Source organism: Homarus americanus, unplaced genomic scaffold, assembly GCF_018991925.1.
Source record: "Homarus americanus isolate GMGI-L3 unplaced genomic scaffold, GMGI_Hamer_2.0 scaffold25195, whole genome shotgun sequence".
Lineage (NCBI taxonomy): Eukaryota > Metazoa > Arthropoda > Malacostraca > Decapoda > Nephropidae > Homarus > Homarus americanus.
Genome location: NW_024750561.1, coordinates 578,246 through 601,787, shown reverse-complemented (window position 1 = coordinate 601,787; position 23,542 = coordinate 578,246). Strand labels below are relative to the sequence as shown.

The following is a 23,542-nucleotide window of genomic DNA, read 5'->3' as shown; positions in this document are numbered from 1 at the left end:
TGTATGCTCCAAATGTTTCGAGTATGGATGTTCCGTATTACTAGTATGGATGTTCTGTATTGCTAGTATGGATGTTCCTTGTGTTACTAGTATGGATGCTCCTTGTGTTACTAGTATGGATGCTCCTTGTGTTACTAGTATGGATGTTCCGTGGGTTACTGGTATGGATGTTCCGTATTACGAGTATGGATGTTCCGTATAACTAGTATGGATGCTCCTTGTGTTGCTAGTATTGATGCTCTATGTGTTACTAGTATGGATGTTCCGCGTGTTGCTAGCAAGGTTGGTCAAAAGTTACTATTGAGTTACCTGGTCTGAGGACTGTCCCTAGTAAGAGACCCAGAGATCCTTTTAAAAGATAATTGGATCTTCGACGCTTAATTGAATATGCCAGTTCTTTTAAGCGCTGGTGTAGCTCAGAGGTAACCCATCCCAACTGAGGTACAGCCTGAAATATAAGGGATTAGTCTCTGGTACATACTGTAGATATATACGAGGTTTTATACAAATCTATACAAAATTACATACTATGAGGTTTATACACGGCGTTATACAGATTTTAATTGTTTTATTTCATCCAAATTAAGTCGTCATAATGTTCCTTAACTCAGTAGAAATGAATCTCTTTACCCATTGTCTCATCCCTAACTTCAACACGCGTGAGAGCGGCATGTGGAAAGGGTAGGTAGGAAGGGGGAGGGGTCTCTTAGCTCCGTGTAAATACTCATCACAAGGAATACTTCAGAAACGAGAGTGAGAGAAGTGTTATATTGGAGGGATGTAAGTGAAGATTAACCTACTTAAGGAACGAGTCGGTCTGAATGAATTGGTTGGGAAGATTTCACTGAGCTTTATAGTTGAAGGTTTTTAATAGACATGGGGTATAGGAATATGTACAGGATTTTATTACGAAGAACGATAATTTGATGGGTGTGTTATCCCATGTGTATTATTATTACTGTAATATCATTATCATTATCATTATCCTTGTTGTTGTTAGCCTAGAGTAGGTATAAAGATTTAAGGATGGTGGATTTAGAGAGAATGTTTTCAGTACAGTGTAGAAATATCACAGGTCATAGCATAAGGTTGAAAAGGTAATTAGTTTTAAAGGGTCTGTTCAGGTAGAAAATATGTAAATGGAGGTTAAAGTACACGAAATGAAGGAGGAATACTCTCTCTACCTCTCCACCTCAATATTCATCACATGGTTCCATCTATTTCTCTGTATTGGACACACTCTTCGTCCCTGCTTACATCACCTCATCAAATATATACGTATTGTTCCTGGCTGACCAAAATATCCTTCTTTACATAAGAGCTTGTGTCTCTTGGCCATCCCTCGCTCACGCTGCCTCTTTCCTGCAAGATAGAAGAATAATTTACATCTTATTTGTAAATATGTTGTGTTCCTCTTATCATTTACAAGATTGTCGTATTATAAAAAGGGGGGGGGGGGAATGCATCATCTTGTAAAACTAAGTACACGTGTATATGCTATTGATAGTTGGTTATCAGGGAAGTCAATTTCATATAATCATACAATGCAAACCACGAACGTAATACACAAAGCATCTCGTTGGGTTTTAAAATGTTTGATCTAATTTGCAGGTTCCATAATGTGACTTTAAAATGATTTCCTTGTTCCAGTTGTACTTCCACAGTGTAGATTAGGTTCAGAGAGCACTGGTTCTTCTTTTCTTTTACCTGTAATAATTACTTTGATGTAAATTAGTGAGGATATTGTGTTTGATGTGTGTTTCTGTGTGTGTGTGTGTGTGTGTGTGTGTGTGTGTGTGTGTGTGTGTGTGTGTACCAGTCACTCATGAATGTACTGGGGAATAATTCACTTGTTTTCTCTGGCTTTGTATAGCTTAACAATATTATTATTATTATTACTATTATTATTATTATTATTTTATTGAATTCAGTGGTTTACCTTCTTACATCTGAGTTAAAACAAGTAACCCTCCCTACACTCTCTCTCTCTCTCTCGGTCGTGAACAAATAATGAACGTGGAAATACTATTGGACAGTGACTTTGTTAGCGAGACACCAGAAGTATAATAGACACAGCCAAGATAAATGAGTCGTAGAAGAGAGATAGTGAGGGGGAATAAAAGTCTCCCTCTCTCTTTATCTCTCTATATAGTGAGTCGAGGAAGCGAGAAAGTGAAGGGAATAAAGGTCTCTCTCAATATAATAGACTGATGAAGAAAGTGTCATACGAATAAGAAATAACACGAAAAAACAGAGAAGAAATGAGAATCACAATAAAAACAAAATAAAGGTGAAAAACAAAGAATATACTTTTTTTTTTACATAAATATCAACATCTACAAGAGCTTGATGGCGACTGAGGCATATGTAAATCACCTCGTTGTGTGGAATTAATGGACTTTGGGCGTAATGGAAATATACTCTTAGGATTATACCAAGATTTAAAGATGAATAAAATGTTATAGTATCTACATAAAGAATGACTCGAGGTCGTCTCTAATGTAGTGAAGAAATATATTGGGTATTATTAGTAGTTGTGATAAAAAAAACTATATTTGATACTAATAAGATAAACATGGATATAGAAAAGCCATTGTAAAGCGGTATTCGGGGAGTCACGTTACAGAGAACTATTTCACTAAAACTAAATAGAGCAGAGAAGAGAAAATGAACAGTAAATAAAACACGAAACAGGTAAATAGAATAAAGACAGTGTATGACCGATGATAAAAAATTTGTTGCAGGAAATGTATGAAGAGGGTAAAAAAAAAATAATAACGGAAAATATTGCAGAGATAAAAAATATTTCGTGGATTTTTTTAGTTTGTTTGAGTCGACTCCCCTCTTTGTTAACACACACACACACACACACACACACACACACACACACACACACACACACGTATGTATGTATGTATGGATGTATGTATCCGTCACTCCTACACAATAGATTTTACTTTACTATACACAAAAATTATGTGATTCATCCGCTCAGAGCACTCAGCAAATCCCTTGACCTATTCAACATTGTTTTTGTCATACTGTGCTGTTTTGTTTTGTGTTGTGTGACGTGACGTGTTGTGTGACATGACGTGTTGTGTGACGTGACGTGTTGTGTAACATGTGTTGTGTGATATGACGTGTTGTGTGACGTGTGTTACGACTTGGGGATTTAGAATATAGTTAAAAGTCTACCCAGATCCCAACAGGTAACAACAACAAAAAAACAAAGACAATCGGACTATAAAAGGGTAGACAAAGGATGCGAGTTTTTGTTGTGTATAATAAAGTACCATAAATCCCTAAACAAAATATTCAGCTTATAAATTACCCTTAACCAAACTTAACCTAAACATTAACAGTATATACATATTAATACAACATAAACAATTTTGAAGCAAGTGGACGTGGGGGAGGCAATACAAGATACATATACTTAAGTGAGGAGCTGAGATGGCTGACGAGTAAGGCTGAGTATTGTAGAAGACGGTAGGTAGTCACTGCACCGTAGGTTTAGAGGATAGATGATCCTGTGGTCACTTCCCAGAGCCAAGTGCTCTCTCCTCGAATTGGAGCTCACAAAGAAGACTTGGAGGAAGTGACGCAACAACCAGGATATGGAGAAGGGAAACCCCGGAGTGTTAACTAAGACGAGTCATACTCGTGTCTCGTCCCTAGATGGCGTTGCTCGTGGTGCTGGGTAGGTAGATCAGGACAATAGATGGCGTGGTTCGTAGTGCTGGGTGGAGGGGTTCGTAACACGTGTTGTGTGACATGACGTGTTGTGTGACATGACGTGTTGTGTGACGTGACGTGTTGTGTGACGTGACGTGTTTTGTGACGTGGCGTGTTTTGTGACGTGACGTGTTTTGTGACGTGACGTGACGTGACGTGACGTGATGTGTCGTGTCGTGTCGTGTCATGTCGTGTCGTGCTTTAGCTCCAAGCTCTAACACACAACCATTACACTAAAACATTTCACGAGGGAGAGTTCCTAACAGCATTTGCATATATAATCTTTTCTTTGATCAAATGACGAATCGAAGCAACTACTTATCAATCTAATATTAAAATATGGTGTTAATGGATCTTTTAGCTAAGTTAATTGTAGTTATAGTGTTCGTAATATGGGTGAAATTGGGGTGAAATTAGTTTGGTTGCTTGTACATGGATGAGTCTTGTCTAAGCAGGCTAAATGATTTTCGATGATTGTACGATGATGATGATGTATCTTATCAGCCATAAACACTAATTACTCTATTATTGTCAATCAACTATGGTTACGAACAATGATAGTTCCTTTTGTTTATCCATTCTCAGTTTATTTTATTATTTTTTTTTTTTTGGAGGAGATAAAAAAAAACATCGCATGTTCTTCCGCACTTACTGACGTTCCCCTAGTTATTAGTGTTGTTATTTCATGAGGTAATTTGTAGTCTTAACACGTTCTTGCCCCCTGTCACTGTCACGGCACAGTACTATAATCACTACACAATATATGAGGTAAGGATCGTCACTACAGTTAATTGAGGATGTCATTATGAGGGGAATTATAGGGAAAACCAGTTACCTAATGTGACTCTTGTTGATGGTGGATGTGATTGGTCTTGATGTTAATTTTATAGTGGTCAAGTGGTGGTCATAGGTCACAACCACAAGTTGGATATTACAACCCCACGCCACACCACATCACACCACCCCACGCCACACTACACCTCACCACACCACATAACATAACCTTTTCTGTATTCCCTGCAGAGTTCGAACCCACACTTCCGAGTGGCAAGCGAGGGTGCTACTACCACTGTACCATGAACAATTTAAACCTTCCCTGATGTCAATCGATCTGAGGAATTTAATCTGGACTCTTGACACCTAACACAAAGTACAGCTGGCGAGTTTTACCAAATGCCTCGCCGTCACTTGGAGGCAGAGAGAACCTTTAATGCACACGTACATACATGAGGACACTCAATTGAAGAAACATGCGCTTCATCCTCTTATATTCTCTCAGTCTCTCTTTCTCGTTTCTCTAATGGACATATCAACACGCCCAATATAATATACTTGGCGTCCTACCGCACTTAGGGAAATCCTCGTGGCCATTACAGTGTTACTTATACCATTGTTTACGTCTCTTTGTCCTCACTGCTATTGTCCATTTGCTGGCTCAGGGAAACACTTTACACCCAATAAGGGAGTGAGTGTCCCCTCGTTGGATTTACATGACAGTCGCGTTATAATGGCAAATGACCTCTTGAAAACGGCTCTCGGCAGTTACGGTGCTTGGTGATGGTACCAATGGCACTTGAGGTTAAACTCAAATGGCATCAGTGCCACTTGAAGTTAGACTTTGATGGCACCAATGTCACTTGGGTTTAAATTCTGACGGCACCAATGTCATGGAACTTAAACTTTAATGTGACAAGTTTCATGTAACGTGTAATAGTAAACTTTGGTGGTTCAGATGTTATTTAAGATTCAACCATGATATTTTACTGTTGTCAATTTAGACTAGATTCTGATAACAATGCAGTTATTGGTTAAAGCATTTACTTTGGGACCATCTCCTATGGTAACGATAGCATAATACAGTATTTATACCTTGAAAACAATTACCTGGTAACCTCAAGATGGATAAAGGTGTTTACAAAGAAGCTATATCCTAAAATGAACGAATGATTAACAATTGCATGGTATAATTTGGTGTTTAGTTTATAGGTAGTTAAGGGGGATATACCGCTAAACTAGAGAGAAAACGAGGACATGGGAAAGATTTAGAGAAGAAAAGAGTAAATGCGAGAGAAAAAGAGAGAGAACGTGAAAGAAATAAAAGATACACAGAGGGAGAAAAGACGATGAGAAATAGAGGAGCTAGAAAATGGGAAAGAAAGAACGTAGATAGAGACGAGATGGGATAAATTACTAAATAAAGAAAACTAGAGAATGAAAGATAATGAAAAAGGAAATCGAAAAAGAACAAGAGGGAAAAAATAAACGTAGGAAATAATCCCTTATCATCATCTCATTAGCTGATATTCATGTTTTTTGGCTGTGTTTTGGACAAGTATGTGATTAAAACCAGCTGTTTTTTTTTGTTTTTTTACTTTAGCGTACAACCGATGCAACAATTGAAATACCTTACCTTGGAAAAACTAAACATACGAATATAACCCAGTAATATCAGGCATGTCGAACCTATGATATATACGTTGTGTTTGTTCGGGCAGATTTCCACTCGGCAAAAGCTCACTTCAAACAGTTATTGCATCGCATAGAAATTAAAACTCTGCGGGGTACAAGTGAGTGAGTAGGTGAGTGAACAGGTGAGCAGAAAAGAAATACAGGAACCGTAAACTAGACCGGAAATTTGAATATTCTGGAACATGATGGGAAAGAGATCTATAGGTATCACAGTAAAGATTTTCATTTCATAAATTGATTAACATTTTCGTTGAAACATAAAATACAACAGGTAAAACGTACAAGATTATGTTTTAATACTTCTATGGGGATAATACCACACACATAACGATTAGGGTAGGCTAACATGTATAGTAATATTTGTTATACGAGTAATACCTAAATTAACATTAACCTCAAGTTGTAATAAACACAAATATTAAAAATTCACCTCATAAGGATATATTATAAAAGAGTTTGACTTATATTCGATTAAATTTCTTTCATATCCTCTAATTATGGCAATTTTATCACCATCTCCCAAACCACATTAGGATTTTCGTGTAAAATTATTTGATATTTATACCTAAATTTGGTCTAAAAGTATAGGATATCCTTCAAAAAGACAGATTATACAGTATACCTATGGGTGAATGATGGAGGGCTGGGAAGAAGTATTAACTTGTATGGAAACAGAATTATAAAAAATATATAAAATCATTGAAAGAAAAATACGAAATATGTCAAAATTTCTAATATGAAAGAGGAAGTAGTTGAAGCTCAAAGAAAAGTAAATAAAATAGTATAATTAATATAATTTACAGAAGGTAATATATATAATTCCCTATAATAGTAAACGAGAGAGAACGGGAAAACCATTAGTATCATTTGAATGTTTATGACTCGTCAACATAAAAGAAACAGCGAATGCATAAATAATAAGAGTCCTGACATCTTTCCATGAACACAACTGAAAAGAACTGACATTCCAATAGAAGATGTAATTGGGAAACACGAACAACTGCCTCGCATAAAAAAAAAAACAGATACGCTATAGCCAAAGAACAACAATAAAAACGTAGATGAGTGGCGAGATGAAATGGGAAAAGTGAAACAGCACATCATGGGTGGAAAATCTTCTCGCTAAAAGTATGAGAAGAATTACAATGAGAAGTGAAAAACCAGAAATGGACAAAGGATGTCAAGTTGATGCATTCTCTCTCTCTCTCTCTCTCTTGCTGTGAAAACTGCCACAATTGCACACTCACTGTCTTTCTTCCCGTGTGTCTCTCTGTCTGTCTGTCTCACACATACAATATGGACGCTACTAATAAACAATATATTCCTCCGGGCTTAAATTAGACTTTAACCTTAAATACGCCTCATAAACACGACTTATGAGCAATATTATGAAGAAATTGAACCCATTTTGTAAGCCTCATTAGGGAAGGGATAAATAATTTAAACCCCCAATGTAAATAATTTCCTTTACAGACAAAATTATTATTAATATTATTTTTAATTATGAAACAGATATAGCTTAAGACTTTCTGCTGAATTCTTTTTTGTCCACAAGTGTACATATATTTCAGTGTACAGTTGTAATAAGTGTACAATTCACTCCATGTATAACTATCTCCCTGGGAAACATAGAGGAATATAACTTTATCTCTTAAGCCGGTAACATGTTTAAAGGTGGAGCTTCATTACTGGTGTGAGTATGCAGACATCAAACAGGTAAATGTATCTAACGTAAGAAAAAAGTTCTACCTGGTTGGTGAAGCTAATTGGTGTGTAGAAAAGAAATACATGGACAGTAAACTACCCGCAAGCTAAATGTTTGTATCATTAAGGAATCGTGAGAGCTTGTTAGTGAGAGTCAGAGAGAGAGAGTTTCTTGAAAGGATCAACAGCAGCAAAGTAAACATCGTAATGGTAATCACGTTATATTTTGGAGATGGAAAATATCTTGGTATATATCGATCAATATTAGTGAGTGCCGAGAGAGAGAGAGAGAGAGAGAGAGAGAGGACCATAAATGGATGATGGTCTCAAGAAATCTCTCTCTCTCAGTAGTGGAGCTTCATCAACGTTGTGCTACACCCACAATACACCGTACTTTACAAGGCACTTAATAAAACCAGTTGATCATTACGGTCTTGTTCACGACGCCTCAGCCATAAAGCCCCACCCTCTCTTTGTCTCTCCTTCCTTACAGCATAACAGCAACAATTTACACCTGATAGGAGAGTGCGTGTTCCTCTTATCACTTAGGTGGGAGTTTTATCAGGAAAGATATAGCTGGTCTTCAAAGGCTTCTGGTAATCATGAGCGCTGCTGATGGTATCAAAGTCATTCCAGTTTAAACATTTAAAGCTGTAGTAATTTTAGAGCGAATTTGTACTTGGAGAAAGACGGGAGGTATTTTTATTTTTTTAAATGGGTCAAATTCTGTTTATTTACTTATATGTCTGTGTTTCTCCAATGTCTGTCTGTCTGTGTCTTTATGTCCACTCTGTCTGTCTGTCTGTCTGTCACTCACAGTTTTAAATTTACCCCATAAGCACTACCAATAATCAAGCGTCCATTACACCCGTCCTACGTCCAGCCATCAATCTCTCCGGCCTGTAAAATATACACCGATGTTTATCCATTTTCCCTAAATTATCATATAAATTAAAGGAAATATAAAGAAAAAATATATTGCAAAACTCTAAAGAAAAAAATACACACAGAATGTAAATAACTCTTCATAATTGACTTAATAAATCACGTATAAAAGTTAGTGTTGTAAAAAAAACAGTATATTTGTATATGGTGATTGTCGTAGTTGTCCCGGCACCATGATATAAAACTAACTCAACGATTATACCGGGATATCTCTCTGGCTGTCGAGGGGTGAACAGTATATACCTTGTATTTACGAGGTGAACTACAGTACAGTATATATGGGGTTTAGAGATAATCACCTCACCTACTTAAGCCTTGGAACACAGCTGACTATTTCACTACATAGGAATTGCATTTCGTTTGTATTGAAATGTGTGGCGTGTGCAGTTCATGGATGTACGTACTTTTTTTACTCGTATGTGTACATGTGTACCTATAGTTCGTCAGGTGCGTCAACTAATGGCAGGCAATAGTTCAATAGCACCAAAATTATTTATTGTAGAAACTGATAAATGTCCTGAGAACACTTAGGGAACACGAGCTAATCCTACTAACTGTTTATAAGAACTGTATTGACCATTGGAGATCACCGGTGGTGTTGTGTAATCTGGAGAGGTAACGTACCGATGTAAATTACTGGGTCAAGCTTATGACTGAAAGTAGCGTATTCATTACTTTGGGTCAGAATAACGTGGCGTAATAATAACACCTGATAAAGTCTACACGTGTTGGTCATACTTGTGATGGTCCTGGTAACACTGTCTTGCACCATAAGTTATATATCAGAATAATTACACATAACCATAGTCCCATTATAGTGACCGTCAATTAAATACTGAATGTGGGGTCCTATAGCCCTAGTGATACTCAAGGAGGCAGCGTGGATTACATTACACTCGATCACCTTCACTTCCCCATCTGTAAAGTTAGGTACCCATTTACAGGTAGTTGGATTGGGAGTCCCTTGGGAAATAACCAATAGCCAGTAAGTTAGAAAGTGACTGTTGTATCCACTCGGCCACCACATACTAAGATGCTAAACACAGCCCAATTTATCCAGGTAATTCTGTCCATAACAATACATTGACCCTGAGTTAATTAATTGTATCTAATGTGTGTACCTGTATTGTCGCCTCTGTACTAAAAATAAACCCAGCGAGAACTTCCCCTCTGATGGTGGACAACAGCTGGTAATTGAGAACATAAAGGAGAGGTTTGATAGACTCGTGAATTATGAGGAAGGATTATGTTGTTAGGGGAGGCTCTCTGATGATCGGGTCTATGGAGGGAGGGGGAGGAAAGGGGGAAAGGGTGAAAAAGGGAGGGGAGAAGAGTAAGGAAGGGAGGGAAAAAGAGGGAGAGAGTAAGAAAGGGAGGGAAGGAGGGAGAAAAGAGGAAGAGAGAGAGGAAGAGGCAGGTATTATGTGAAAAAAATACCTCTTGTTTTGAGAGAAAATATTACCACACAGGAACATTGAACGTAACACACCTGAAATATGACTCACTAATGTCCATAATATGAAGACATCGAAAATACACTATATTATTATTCTCAAACACGTCAAGTTCTTACCCTAAAGACGTCAATTATTTGTCTAAAGCCATAAACATAAGCAGGAAGACCTCAGCATAGTTCATCTGACGATTAATGGCGAGGTTTGGTTAGGTTAGGTTAGGGTAGATTAGCTTAGGTGAGATTAGGTTAGGTTACATCAGGTTAGATCAAGTTAGATTAGGTTTTGGTCAGGTTAGACTAGCGTTAGGGTGTCTAATCTTCAGGTGATACCATAAATCATAATCAACTTTATCAAATCCCAGGATAACATTCATATTAATCAACAACAAAATACGAGATACAAACAAAAAATGAAATAAAATAAAGTAACAAAGTTTTCGAAAAAAAATCACTGCGAAACGAGTAAACGAATGAGAGAAAAAAAAAGTATTTCTAAAACTACATAAATAGATGTGCAGTCACTGTAAAGATTTTTTTTTTGTCCAAATATCCAATAGAAATCAGGGAAATTCTGTTTTATAGTTTACCGGTTACAAACACAACTGAGGGGATGTGATGGTTACTGGTCATCTATGTGAATATTAACTCTATACAAATACATACAGGATAACACATAGACACATGCAATACACATAATCACAAAAATATGCAAAAACAAGTATATAACTCAATGCACATACAACACACATATATTTGCATAGACACATGCACATAATGACTCAGATGTACAGTCAAGTTTAAATTGTAGATGAATCAAAATATTTTTCTCTTCCTTCTTCAGGTAAACCAGACCCACCCCACAACTGCCGGGCCTACGACGTCACCATCAGTTCCCTGCAGGTGTCGTGCTTACCTGGCGACGATGGAGGACTCGGGCAAACTTTCCTACTAAGGGTAACTATCTGGAGGTGTCAACACAAACACTCAGCATGTATTACCTCTTTAATGACTAGGTGTGTTGGTGACTGTTATAATCGGGCCGCAATACCAACAGGGCCCACAGTCTAGGGTATCAAAACCAGTCCCATTGGGTACCACTCCTTTTGGGCCCACGATTCCTGTAGTGAGGTTAGGTTAGGTTAGTCAGGGTCCTATAAACAGTGGAGCTTCTCAAGACTGGAACTCATTTGACCTGCATTCTACACCCCCTGTGTATTTAACTCGAATTTATAATGATATAAAGACCGACTTCTTTAATATAGTACCTACAATACTGCGTCACATTGATATAATACCATTTCCCCAATACCATAAACCTCACTTGATGCACGAAATATAGGACGTCAAGTGTGTAAAATATTCACACTTTTCTATAACAAGTAAATTAATATTCATACTTTAAGGGATTTATCATGATCTAATAGTTTGTGTTACCTCATCGTTTAGAGTATTATTACATTATTGTTAGTCATATTAGCATTAATCTGCAGTTAGTGTGTATAGTTAACAGTTAATAAAGATAGTATCAATCTATTTATTCACATTAGTAAACCTTTGTTCCCGTCCTCGTGTTGAGCCTGTGTGACCGGCTGTTACCCACTAAGGATCATAGCAGCATTTAATAATAATCGAACACACTTTATATAACAGCACTTGTGTAGAGGCTCCATTTAGTCTATATTCCACTTGGGTGCAAAATTGTTAACGATAAAACAACAACTTCATTTGTAATATCACACACACACACACACACACACACACACACACACACACACACACACACACACACACACACACACACACACAGTACCTGGAAGGAAAATAATAATAAGCAACACAAAAAATATATTTCTTCGTAATGTAAAAGCACTAGATAAATGATAGAATAAAAGAATAACAAATAAAATAAACAGACAAACACTACAACAAAGTGACACACACACACACACACACACACACACACACACACACACACACACACACACACACACACACACACAATAACACAGCTAATATACCCAGTAACGCAGCGTAGCACATTCACCAATTTTTGACCGTGACCAAACTCATGTCACACACTCCCAACCCGACAATTAAAGATGATAAACAGCGTTAATAATTCATGTAATCACCGTTGTCATGGTTTATATGCAGGCCAGCTGGTGTTCTGGATCCCTGACAGTGCTTCATAATTTAACTTCTTTTTTTTTTTTCATTGTCATTTTCCCATTGATTTATGTCAGCTACAATGCGGATTTAGTCATTGTAAAAAGGTAAAATGAATCACTGTGTTGGTTTTTCGTTTTGTTGCGGTGATTTTGTTTTCTGTTTTACGTTGTTTTGTGATTTTTTCTGCTAAGTATTACCCTCCTCCCCATCCCCTCCCCTCAAAAAAAAAAGTTGTTATGTAATATTCAAGTTGATTTATGAAGGTAATAACAGAGATTCATTCACTGTAAAATGAACTATTCAGAAATGGTTCATTGTATCACTTGTTTGTGTTTCGACTCTCTGACTCTTTTGTATGTACAGTACTTTAGCCCAGAGGTGATATGTCGTGTTTGTTCACCTTTTTTACTCTTGTTATTTCAGTGATTTATGATGGTAGAAGTAGTCACTATAAAAAGTGGTAAGAAATTATCCATCTATATTAGTCTGTTTATTTGGAACTTATTAATTTTTTGGTCTTTGGTCGACTGGGTTTTTTTTTTGTAAAATATTTTAAATTTATAGCCATTGCTTAACCTTTACTTAGTTATTGCCGTTTCTTGTTTTCAATCTTGTAAATTTAACACTTGACCGTTTTATTATACTTTCTTAATTTAATATACAATGGTAATTATCCTGTATAAACCTGTACTATATTAAACCCTAGAATTATTATGGTATTAGGGTGAAAAGATCAAAGGGTAAGATAACAACTTTGATAACCATGATCCCGGCGTGAGTTGACGGCTCCTTTGAGTGTAGTTTGATATACCCTTTTAAGCCATGTTTATATTGATTTATGGTTACAACAACACCGATTCACGTAACATTAACAAAATCACATCTCTGTATAATTCTTTAGTTTGACTTTGTTTTGTTTTACTGACTATTTTATAAAGTAAACTATTTTGTGTATTGAAGGCAACGAATTTTGTCCTGCCTGGAGCTGTGGGGTATAGTATTGTTTTTGGTCGTCTTTGTCTGTCTGTCTTTCTGTCTTAATCAACTATTAATAAGGTTCACACTATAAACTCCTACAGAAAACCTCGCCAAAATTAACCACGTATCGCCATGGTAAGAAATCGCGTAATTATGACGTATTGGGCTTATCGGGTATTAAAGAAAACGATGATATCAGACAGTTTCTAGCTGTGACTACTTCAATTTACAGTAAAAGCGTCACTAGCAGATATTTACCCTGTCATGATAGCGGTTCACGGGTATGTACAGGTATAGATAACAAAAAATAAATAATATTATTTTTTTTGTAAGTTTAAGTTCTCGAGAAGAAGTATACTATGTTATCCCGGATACTAATTATTTACTATAAGATTAATGGCATAGTTATCTTCCTATTCCTTTGATTCAGCTGCTTACTCAATTTATCTTTATTTTCTCCGTAAAAAATAGGGATATATTTAGATGGGATAAATATCTAGTTATATCAAGTGTCACTTTATAGTAGACAGCTAATAGAAAGGTTACAAGGTTCAGTGATGGTTAGAGTCAGGTAAAAGATCAGGCTGAGTTAGGTGTTAATAAGGTGGCGGGTCCCTGGTTGCATCCTACACTTACCCTGACGACTAGGCGGCGGAGAGTGTACCGATTGTGATCTAATTCTGTCATTCCTTCAATTATTTTCTTCTCATGACCTGAACCTGGATTTAATCTTACCCGGAATTACTTTAGGTCATCAAAGCAATTATTGACAAAACTTGTTGATCTCAGGCAAAAAGACACACTATCGATCACATCACGAATTAAAGTTAATCTGTCTTAAATGCTGAGGAGGAGGTTAAGACGGTGTATCCCAGCCGAACATGATGGAAAGGACACTGCTGTTTTGTATGCTTCTGAATCTTACAGAATTAAAAAGAGTTTCTGATAGTAGTGACCTCGAGTTGCTCACTAGGTACACGTACACACACACACACACACACACACACACACACACACACACACACACACACACACACACACACACACACATCTTTTACAACAAAACAACTTTTTACATTTGAAAAAAGTTTGGAGATATTTATTTCGGGGTCTGAGTGATGTTGAGTGAGTTGGGCCAGGGAGGTTGAGACTCTGAAGGAAAAGCTGGGAGGGGTACTGAGAACGTCTCCCTCAGGAAGAATAAAGGGAGATTGGATAGAGAGGAAGGGAGATGAGACATAGATATTGATGGGACACAGAGAGGGAGGAGTGATGAGGGAGATTTGAAGAAGAGGGAGAGAAAAATAGAGAAGGGATATGAGGGAAAATATGTGAGAAGAGGAAAATGAAGATGGCTGGAGAGAGACGGATAGGAAGAAATTACCAAGAAGAAGAGATAACGAAGAGAGAAAGGGAAACCCAGATATGAAAGGGAATATGGAAAAGACTGAATATGTGAAAGGAAAGAAGAAAAAATATGAAAGAAAGAGGAAGAGTTATGGAGGCAAGATGAAGAGGGGGAAAGATGAAGTTGGAAGTGGGAACAAAAGAGGAGGGAAATGTATGATTAGTGAGGGAGGAAGTGGGGAAGAGGAAGCATAAAGGAGAGAATGGTAAGACGGAAGAAGTGATGAAGAGAGAATGTCGAAAAAAAGAATGAGTGGTTGGAGGCTAAAGAGGGAGCGTCATCCATGAGAGTATGAAGTGACATTGTGATCATGATAACACAGGTGGAGTGAGATTTTGATCATGATAACACAGGTGGAGTGAGATTGTGATCATGATAACAAAGGTGGAGTGAGATTGTGAACATGATAACAAAGTGGAGTGAGATTGTGAACATGATAACAAGGTGGAGTGAGATTGTGAACATGATAACAAGGTGGAGTGAGATTGTGATCATGATAACAAAGGTGGAGTGAGATTGTGAACATGATAACAAAGGTGGAGTGAGATTGTGAACATGATAACAAAGGTGGAGTGAGATTGTGAACATGATAACAAAGGTGGAGTGAGATTGTGATCATGATAACACAGGTGGAGCGAGATTGTGAACATGATAACAAAGGTGGAGTGAGATTGTGAACATGATAACAAAGGTGGAGTGAGATTGTGAACATGATAACACAGGTGGAGTGAGATTGTGATCATGATAACAAAGGTGGAGTGAGATTGTGAACATGATAACACAGGTGGAGTGAGATTGTGATCATGATAACACAGGTGGAGTGAGATTTTGATCATGATAACACCATTGCAGTAAAAGTTTCATCACAATAACAATCTCATCACAAAAGACGTACATTACTAAAACAAAATAACACGAATTCTAAAATTACTTTGACATTAATTTTCTGGTAGTGGTGGGAGTAGGAGGAGAAGGTAAAGTTTGTTAATATAAAAGGTGTTGCTCCAGAGGTGTTACAAATGGCTGGTAGGTGTTGTGTAAATTGTTAGGTATTGTATATATTGTTTAAACGTTATTGTATATTTGGCATAAGAAGTATCGTATTGGGAGTGTTGTTTTACAGATAAATATTGTAGTCGCTTTGTAGATATATATTACAAGATCTCTTACCTCTGTCGTAATGCGATTATTATGTTGCAATGATATTACAGTAAGTGCTTGAGAAATAATGCCTTGTGTTGCGGACGTTCGCTGGGGATTTACACTTGTAATAGTCTAACAAGTACAGGATTCCTCGAGTAGGGATTTTTATGTAATTTCCTTGCTTTACAGTTCTTCATTTGGCAAATAAAGAAATACAAATTTTGTGTTGTTAGTTTCGTAAAGTAAATCTTGTATTAATAGTGTTGATTTACAGATGTTGTGCACTATGCAAGTTCCAGGAATGAGTTTTGTTTTATTTGTGACTGATGTAGTTCGGGTGTTGTGCAGAATAGGTGTTGCGTGAGTGTCTGCGGTGGTGCGTGTATGGGTCCATTCCCTTACCCAGCTTTGCATATTCAGAGTCGCAGGTGTTGGAGGTATGTTACAGAGGCCGTGTTTACATTAGTGCTTTGTGCTGGAGATGCTACCTCACTGAAGGGGGTACAGATGTGCGGTTGAGGATGTCTCGTTACAAAGGTTGTACTTGTATTATTGTTCTACATGTGTTGCGGAGCAGGAAAGGGCTGCAGGTGTGTAAGTGTGGTGAGGTCCAGAATCGTCGCTTATATTATATGCTGCTGCAGGTGTGTGTGTGTGTGTGTGTGTGTCTGAGGGCGTTATCTCGTTACTCATGCAAGCAACTTTGTCAGCTCATATTTCGAGTCTTTGCACATCCATTATTATTCTAGCGGAGTTAAGCGAACTTTGTGCGAAATATTGGAAGGCAGATGCTTATATAAGTGCAGCCATCCCCAAATTTATTAGGCTATTTAACTTGTGTCCATACTTCATACTAGGGAGTACCGCATTTATACTGACTCGGCGTTATGCAGCATTTACACAATATGACGCGACGCTAAGATTGGACGCTGTGTGAATTTATACACCAGCACAAGCACTAAATTTATCTTCGTCTCCCAAAATAGGAAAAAAAATCGTATAGAGTGAGAAAATCGGTGACACACTGTGGTGGCCTGTCTCCAGAAAGCAATTTTGGACGATGGAGACAAAGAGTGCAATGCAATCTAAGCAAAGTACGAAGCGTCACCTGATGCAAGCAAAAGTTTAATGCATAAGAACAAGGGAGCAGGAGTTGTAACTGACGCCAAGCCTCAAGTTGCTTACGAATGTGTGTTACATGATAATAGAAAAAAAGGAAAAATACACAATGATTCATTTAAAACCACCTACAGCCTCTTGATTCTCTTGTGGTGGTGTTAATAGGTTTTGGATTCAAATACAAAGGATAATTTTTCCCATTTTTGTTTTTATTGTTGGTGATAACTGGTAAGCAAGGAATTTTTGTTTTTTCAATGTTTTTGGTCAGATAGTGTGGTGTTATGGTGTTTGCTAAGCCTCTCGTTTAGGTGTTTAGTGGTAAGGGAAACTGGACGACCTAATCTAACGTTCTAACTTACTGTAATCTAACCAAATCTAACCAAACTTATTCTAACCTAACCAACAACTAAACCAAATCCTAACTTAATCTAACCTAACTTACCTAGCCCAATTTATCTTCACCTAACCTGACCTAATTACAATCAATCTGTGTTTCATCTCTACAGGTTCTGGAGGCCAACGGAGACTTCGATGACGTGGCACAGGTAACACGTGAGACGGCCTCCTTCTCCGTGGCCAACCTCCGCCCGGCCACAGCCTACCGTCTCCTCGTCACCGCCACAAACGCTAAAGGAGAGTCACGTCCTGCTGAGCTAAGAGCCTACACCGTCGCCCTCAACCATCCTCAACATGAGACTCCAGCAGGTATTGTGACACCTGAGTTTTGCCTCGATGGTCAGGTTAAAACTCTTTTGGTTGTGACACTCAAGTTTGTGACACTGTAGATGTGACACTCAGCTTGTAACATTGAAGTCGTTACACTCATTCTTGTGATACTGAGTGGCATTCAGGTTTGTGACACTGAGGCATATAACACTCAATCTTGTGACACTAAATATGACACTGAGTTTTATGACACTGATGTGACACTTGGACTTGTGACACTCAGGCTTTTGCTACCCGTGGTTCGTGTTGGCCAGGTCATGACACCAGGTATATGAGAAATTAACAATCATGGCTGGGATTATTAACACATAACACCTGGACACTATAATACCTAAGAATCAATTTACACCCAACGCCACAACTAATCTCAGTAATCTTATGGTTTTATTTTATCAAGGTAGCTAATGGAAGAAGGATTAATTAACAGGTATACAGGTACGAAATTAACCCATATTATTGAAGAAATTAAAGACGTCATTCCTAACACACACTTACCATCTCACACCTCCTGTATCGAGCCATTTATACTGTTGAATTAATCACGAATTTTTTGATAGGACGAGATAAATGGTTTTTTTTCATCACCAAGAGTAAAGAAGCTCCAAACTCATACAATGAATCCACATATGAGAACAAAAAAAGAAGTAAGAACACAAGAAATATCATCAATACCATCCCACTCTCAAGGTTTACCATATCTCTGAACGGTATCTGCTGGGGACTGTGGAAGACACATATCCGATACTCAGATAAAAAAAAATCATTGCAAGTAATCAGAAACTGTCAATACAATCAGATAAAGGAATTAATGTCCATGGAAAACAGATTTGCTCATATTTTCATCGACGAAAACTTAACAAAACCTAACCTAACCTAACCCAACCTAACCTAAGAATGTTGAGTTGGTTTACCTGATATGTATTGTAATTGGCAATGATGTATACACCATGTCGGTTGAGGCCGCACACACACACACACACACACACACACACACACACACACACACACACACACACACACACACACACACACACACATTTAAAACAGTATATACCGTATTTGTGTTATGTTGCGCTACATATTTAACTGTAGTAATGTTCGGTGGTTCATTCCATGCTACACAAATCACACAAATGGACCATGACTTTAATAACATACAACATAACCACATGCAACACCATTACACGCAACATAACCGCATAAAACACCATTACACGCCACATGCATAACCACATGAAACACTATTACAAACCACAAAAACACATAAAATAGCATAACCACATGCAACACCATTACACGCCATCATAACCACATGCAACACCATTACACACCAACATAACCACATAAAACACCATTACACACCAACATAACCACATAAAACACTATTACAGACCACAAAACCACATTAAATAGCATAACCACATAAAACACCATTACAGACCACATAACCACATAAAACACCATTACAGACCACATAACCACATAAAACACCATTACACACCAACATTACCACATAAAACACCCTTACACACCAACATAACCACATAAAACACCATTACACACCAACATAACCACATAAAACACCATTACACACCAACATTCGACTGTAAAGTACTTGGATGATTCGTGGCCCCTATGATCTATCGACTCTGATCAAACTATTCCAAGTGTTCTTATCATTAACTGGTAACTGATAGAGACTTAAAGGCTTGGTGCTCGCTTTATCGTTGAAACACAGACAGACAGACAGACAGACAGACAACAGTTAACTTCTGGTATCTTAACGGTAGATAAATACAGCATATAAACAAGAGATGGTTGATTCGTCCCCCGGATTTTCCCCCAGAATGCATTGCGCTAAACAACCAATGATGTCATTATGGAAACATCTCCTCTTATCCCTTCCTTTATCTCTGTTTCTATCTCCTCTCTCTCTATCTCCCACTTCTCATCTTCTCAATATATATTTCTCACTTTTTGTTATTTATCTGTAGTTCCTCACCTGTGCTTATTTCTTGTCATTTTTATTTTATTTCTCATATTTGCTGTTTCTCTCTCTATTCCTGTTTCTCTCTCTATTCCTGCTTCTCTCTCTATTCCTGTTTCTCTCTATTCCTGCTTCTCTCTCTATTCCTGTTTCTCTCTCTATTCCTGCTTCTCTCTCTATTCCTGTTTCTCTCTCTATTCCTGCTTCTCTCTCTATTCCTGCTTCTCTCTCTATTCCTGCTTCTGTGTCTTGTTCATCCTCTCTCCCTTCTTCTCTACGTCCATTCTCTCATCTCTCACACCCTTCATTAGCACCTGTCGACGCCTCAGGTGCTAATGGTGTTGAGGTGTGAGGAGGCGAGCAGATAGATAGATAGATAGAGAGATAGATAGATAGATAGATAGATAGATAGATAGATAGATAGATAGATAGATAGATCCTTAAGTAAACAATGCATGACTGTGTCCATTTCTCTCTCAGAGCCAACGCGCGGGCGTGAGAGCGGGGCAGAGGTGGCTGTGGGCGTGCTAGTGGGCGCCGTGTTGGCCTGCCTGCCTGTAGCCATCGCTGTGGTGGTGATGGGTGTGCGCACGTGCATGAGACTGCGGGCGGCGAGACGTGGGCGTACTGCCGAGGAGAGCGAGAAGTATGCAGCCGAAATGGAAGCTGGAAGTACAGGTCGACCATTGCTGACGGGCCAAGGTAAGTGACTGCTCTCTCTCTCTCTCTCTCTCTCTCTCTCTCTCTCTCTCTCTCTCTCTCTCTCTCTCCGGCAATCACGTTCTACATCATCTCTCTTTCTCCCCTAATCACCTCTTCTCTCACCCTCTCATTGTTCCACATCTCCACCTACAGGTACTCCAGGATCAGGAGGTGGAGGCTCAGCAGAGAGTGGATCAGACATCACTACTATCACTGGAGGGGTCGCCATCTCCTCCTCCACCATGCCTCCAACACCCTCCTCTGGCCAATCAGACACTCAGGTTACACAGGTAAATATTAATACCTTACTACTCTCAGGTAACGATCATTGACCCCCAAGGAAATACAGAGGTCACACACTAGTCTCAGGTAACGATCACTGACCCTTAATCAGACACTCAGGTACACTTCCTTGACCCCAAACAGAAGCTCAGGTCACAGAAGTAAATAATTAATCAGATTCTCAGGTTAACCAGGTATATCTTACTTCCAGGTGTGTGTGTGTGTGTGTGTGTGTGTGTGTGTGTGTGTTTATTTATTACTCGTTTTTATACATTAAACTGGAACTACGATGATGAAAGTGGCTGCCATGCCTTTGTTAAGACTATTGGCATATACCAGTTCATGATATATCCAATGATATGTTTTCAGGCACCAATTGCAAGCAAGCGGAAGTAAAAGAGATAAAAACGGGTTGAGTTATGTGTTCACGCTCTCTATTCCTAACAAAAAAGATAACACGTATTTAGTCTGTTATATTTTCCTCGGGTTTAACAGTGAGGTGATGTTAATTTTCCATGGGAGGTGAAAGTGATTAAATATTTTATAGATATGATTATTAATGTTAAATCTCCTGTAGTGAAGATGTAAATAACACCATTTTAAAGGAAATTTCATGGGCAATACTTGATGTTATGAAGCATCACTATGGTCATTAAGTAGGTATTAAAGTAAAGACGCTAGTTATTTCAGTGACGAATAAATATAAGAACCAAAATATTATAACAGCAATTTTTTCATACCTATATAAATACCTAAATTAACCATAACATTGACCAAATGATACACAGCCATTAACCCTTAAAGTATTAATGATAGAAATATTCATACACTCATTTCATACAACTCTCATAATCTGTATTGGTGTATAAATCGTTAATTAACATGAATGGACTCTTTGCATAGTATCCAGAATGACAATCAGTATTAAAAATATAATAATCAGTTCTCATATGATGGTTTTTTTTTAATAATTGTTCCACTGACAGCCCCGAGGTTTACAAGCACAGGTAATAAGATCAGTTCCTACAATGAGAAAACTTTTTCATTACAGTCGCATTATAAGTTCACACATTTATTGAACTTTGGTGATCTTTATCGTCTTGTGGGTTATAGAATAATTAGATATTTTTCATATATTTTTCGTCTGAATTATGCAGGATTAAACTAGGTGACGAGAATGTGTTAGTCCAGCTTCCACCAGATGCGTGAGAAACGTAAGAGTGTTGATGAAAAGATTCCTAACATTATTAGTTGTCTATTTAGTATTGGATTTTGACTCAACTTACCGAGATTGATTTCCTGGGTAAGATAATCATATTGAATAACAGTGACTTAACGTTACTAGACTGGTCACAACTTGTCATTGTCAGTTGATATAAACCATTTTTTTTATTCTTAATTCAGAAAGATTCGTCTAACTTCTTCAATTTATGTGTAATAATGTATTACTCACTCTTATATTACTCAAAATGACTTATATAATAACAATAACAACAATAATAATAATAATAACTTGTACTAACAATAATAATAATAATAATAATAATAAAAATAATAATAATAATAATAATAATCATAATAATAATAATAATAATAATAATAATAATAATAATAATAATAATAACTTGTACTAACAATAATAATAATAATAATAATAATAATAATAATAATAATAATAATAATAATAAATAATAATAATAATAATAATAATAATAATAATAATAACAATACTAACAAGATAAAGAAGTAGTAATAACTCACTAAATGTTTTAACAAGCTGCTTCAAAATATGATGAGAAAATTGTATACCTTCACGTAAGATAAATAATGGAAGCTCTTTCCCCTTTGGAATTTAGTTAATATTTCACAGCAGATGTGGAGAGGAAGATCTGATATGAAAATACCTTCAGAGAGAGAGAGAGAGAAAGAAGGAAAGAGAGAGAGAGGCTTTAAGTAACTCCAGGAATAGTTTTCTCACTTCTGGGGCTGAGAAAGATAAAATGAACCAGCACAAGATTCTGTTATTAGGAAATTATAAAACTCATGGGCATTTAATTGATTTTGTCTTAGGAGAAAATTCAACTAAGAACAACCATCTCCGTATTGCATGAAGTGATTTTTAATTCTCTTTCTAAAGGTCAAAGGTCAAGGGAAAGTTTCTTGTGATAACCAGAACTTAGGTCATCGTGAGGTAATAAGATAAAACTACTAAAACTAGATATTTTTAGTACAGGTTGATGACTTTTTTCAGAATATGAGATACTCTTATGAAACCTGATCAGAGTGTGTGTGTGTGTGTGTGTGTGTGTGTGTGTGTGTGTGTGTGTGTGTGTGTGTGTGTGTGTGTGTGTGTCAGTTATTGTGTGACGTGTGAAACATTTCTCAAGTAATAATCTCTCCAAATCATCATTAACCTGAGATATTAACATTATCCACCCGTAATCAACGCCGAGAATTGTCTTCCAGATTAAAGCTCTGTTATTATACCTGTTAATGAAGACTTGAACATTATTTCACACAAACATACAGAATTTAGCACGATTTTGTTTTTCTTATACACTTGAGATTTAAAGTTTTACAATATTTAGACTTTAATTTCACTCTTGCAATGGACACGAGTTCTTTCTTGTTAAGTCTAGTAGAGAGTGCGTGTACTGTCCCCTCCTCAATGGTGTTTCTGTCGCGCTGAATGACATGTTTCCATAAAGTAAATCACAAT

General features: G+C 37.3%; 1 protein-coding gene across 1 annotated transcript in view; it reads left to right on the top strand.

Moving 5' to 3' along the window:
- The first annotated feature begins 67 nt into the window (after positions 1 to 67).
- LOC121854105 overlaps positions 68 to 23,542 on the top strand; it is a 28,642-nt gene continuing 5,167 nt past the window's right edge. Inside the window, exons 1-5 of the mRNA XM_042348491.1 lie at positions 68 to 161; positions 11,151 to 11,263; positions 17,633 to 17,831; positions 20,320 to 20,541; positions 20,695 to 20,831. Of these exons, the coding sequence (XP_042204425.1) occupies positions 68 to 161; positions 11,151 to 11,263; positions 17,633 to 17,831; positions 20,320 to 20,541; positions 20,695 to 20,831 (765 nt within the window). The remainder of the gene's footprint in view (positions 162 to 11,150; positions 11,264 to 17,632; positions 17,832 to 20,319; positions 20,542 to 20,694; positions 20,832 to 23,542) is intronic.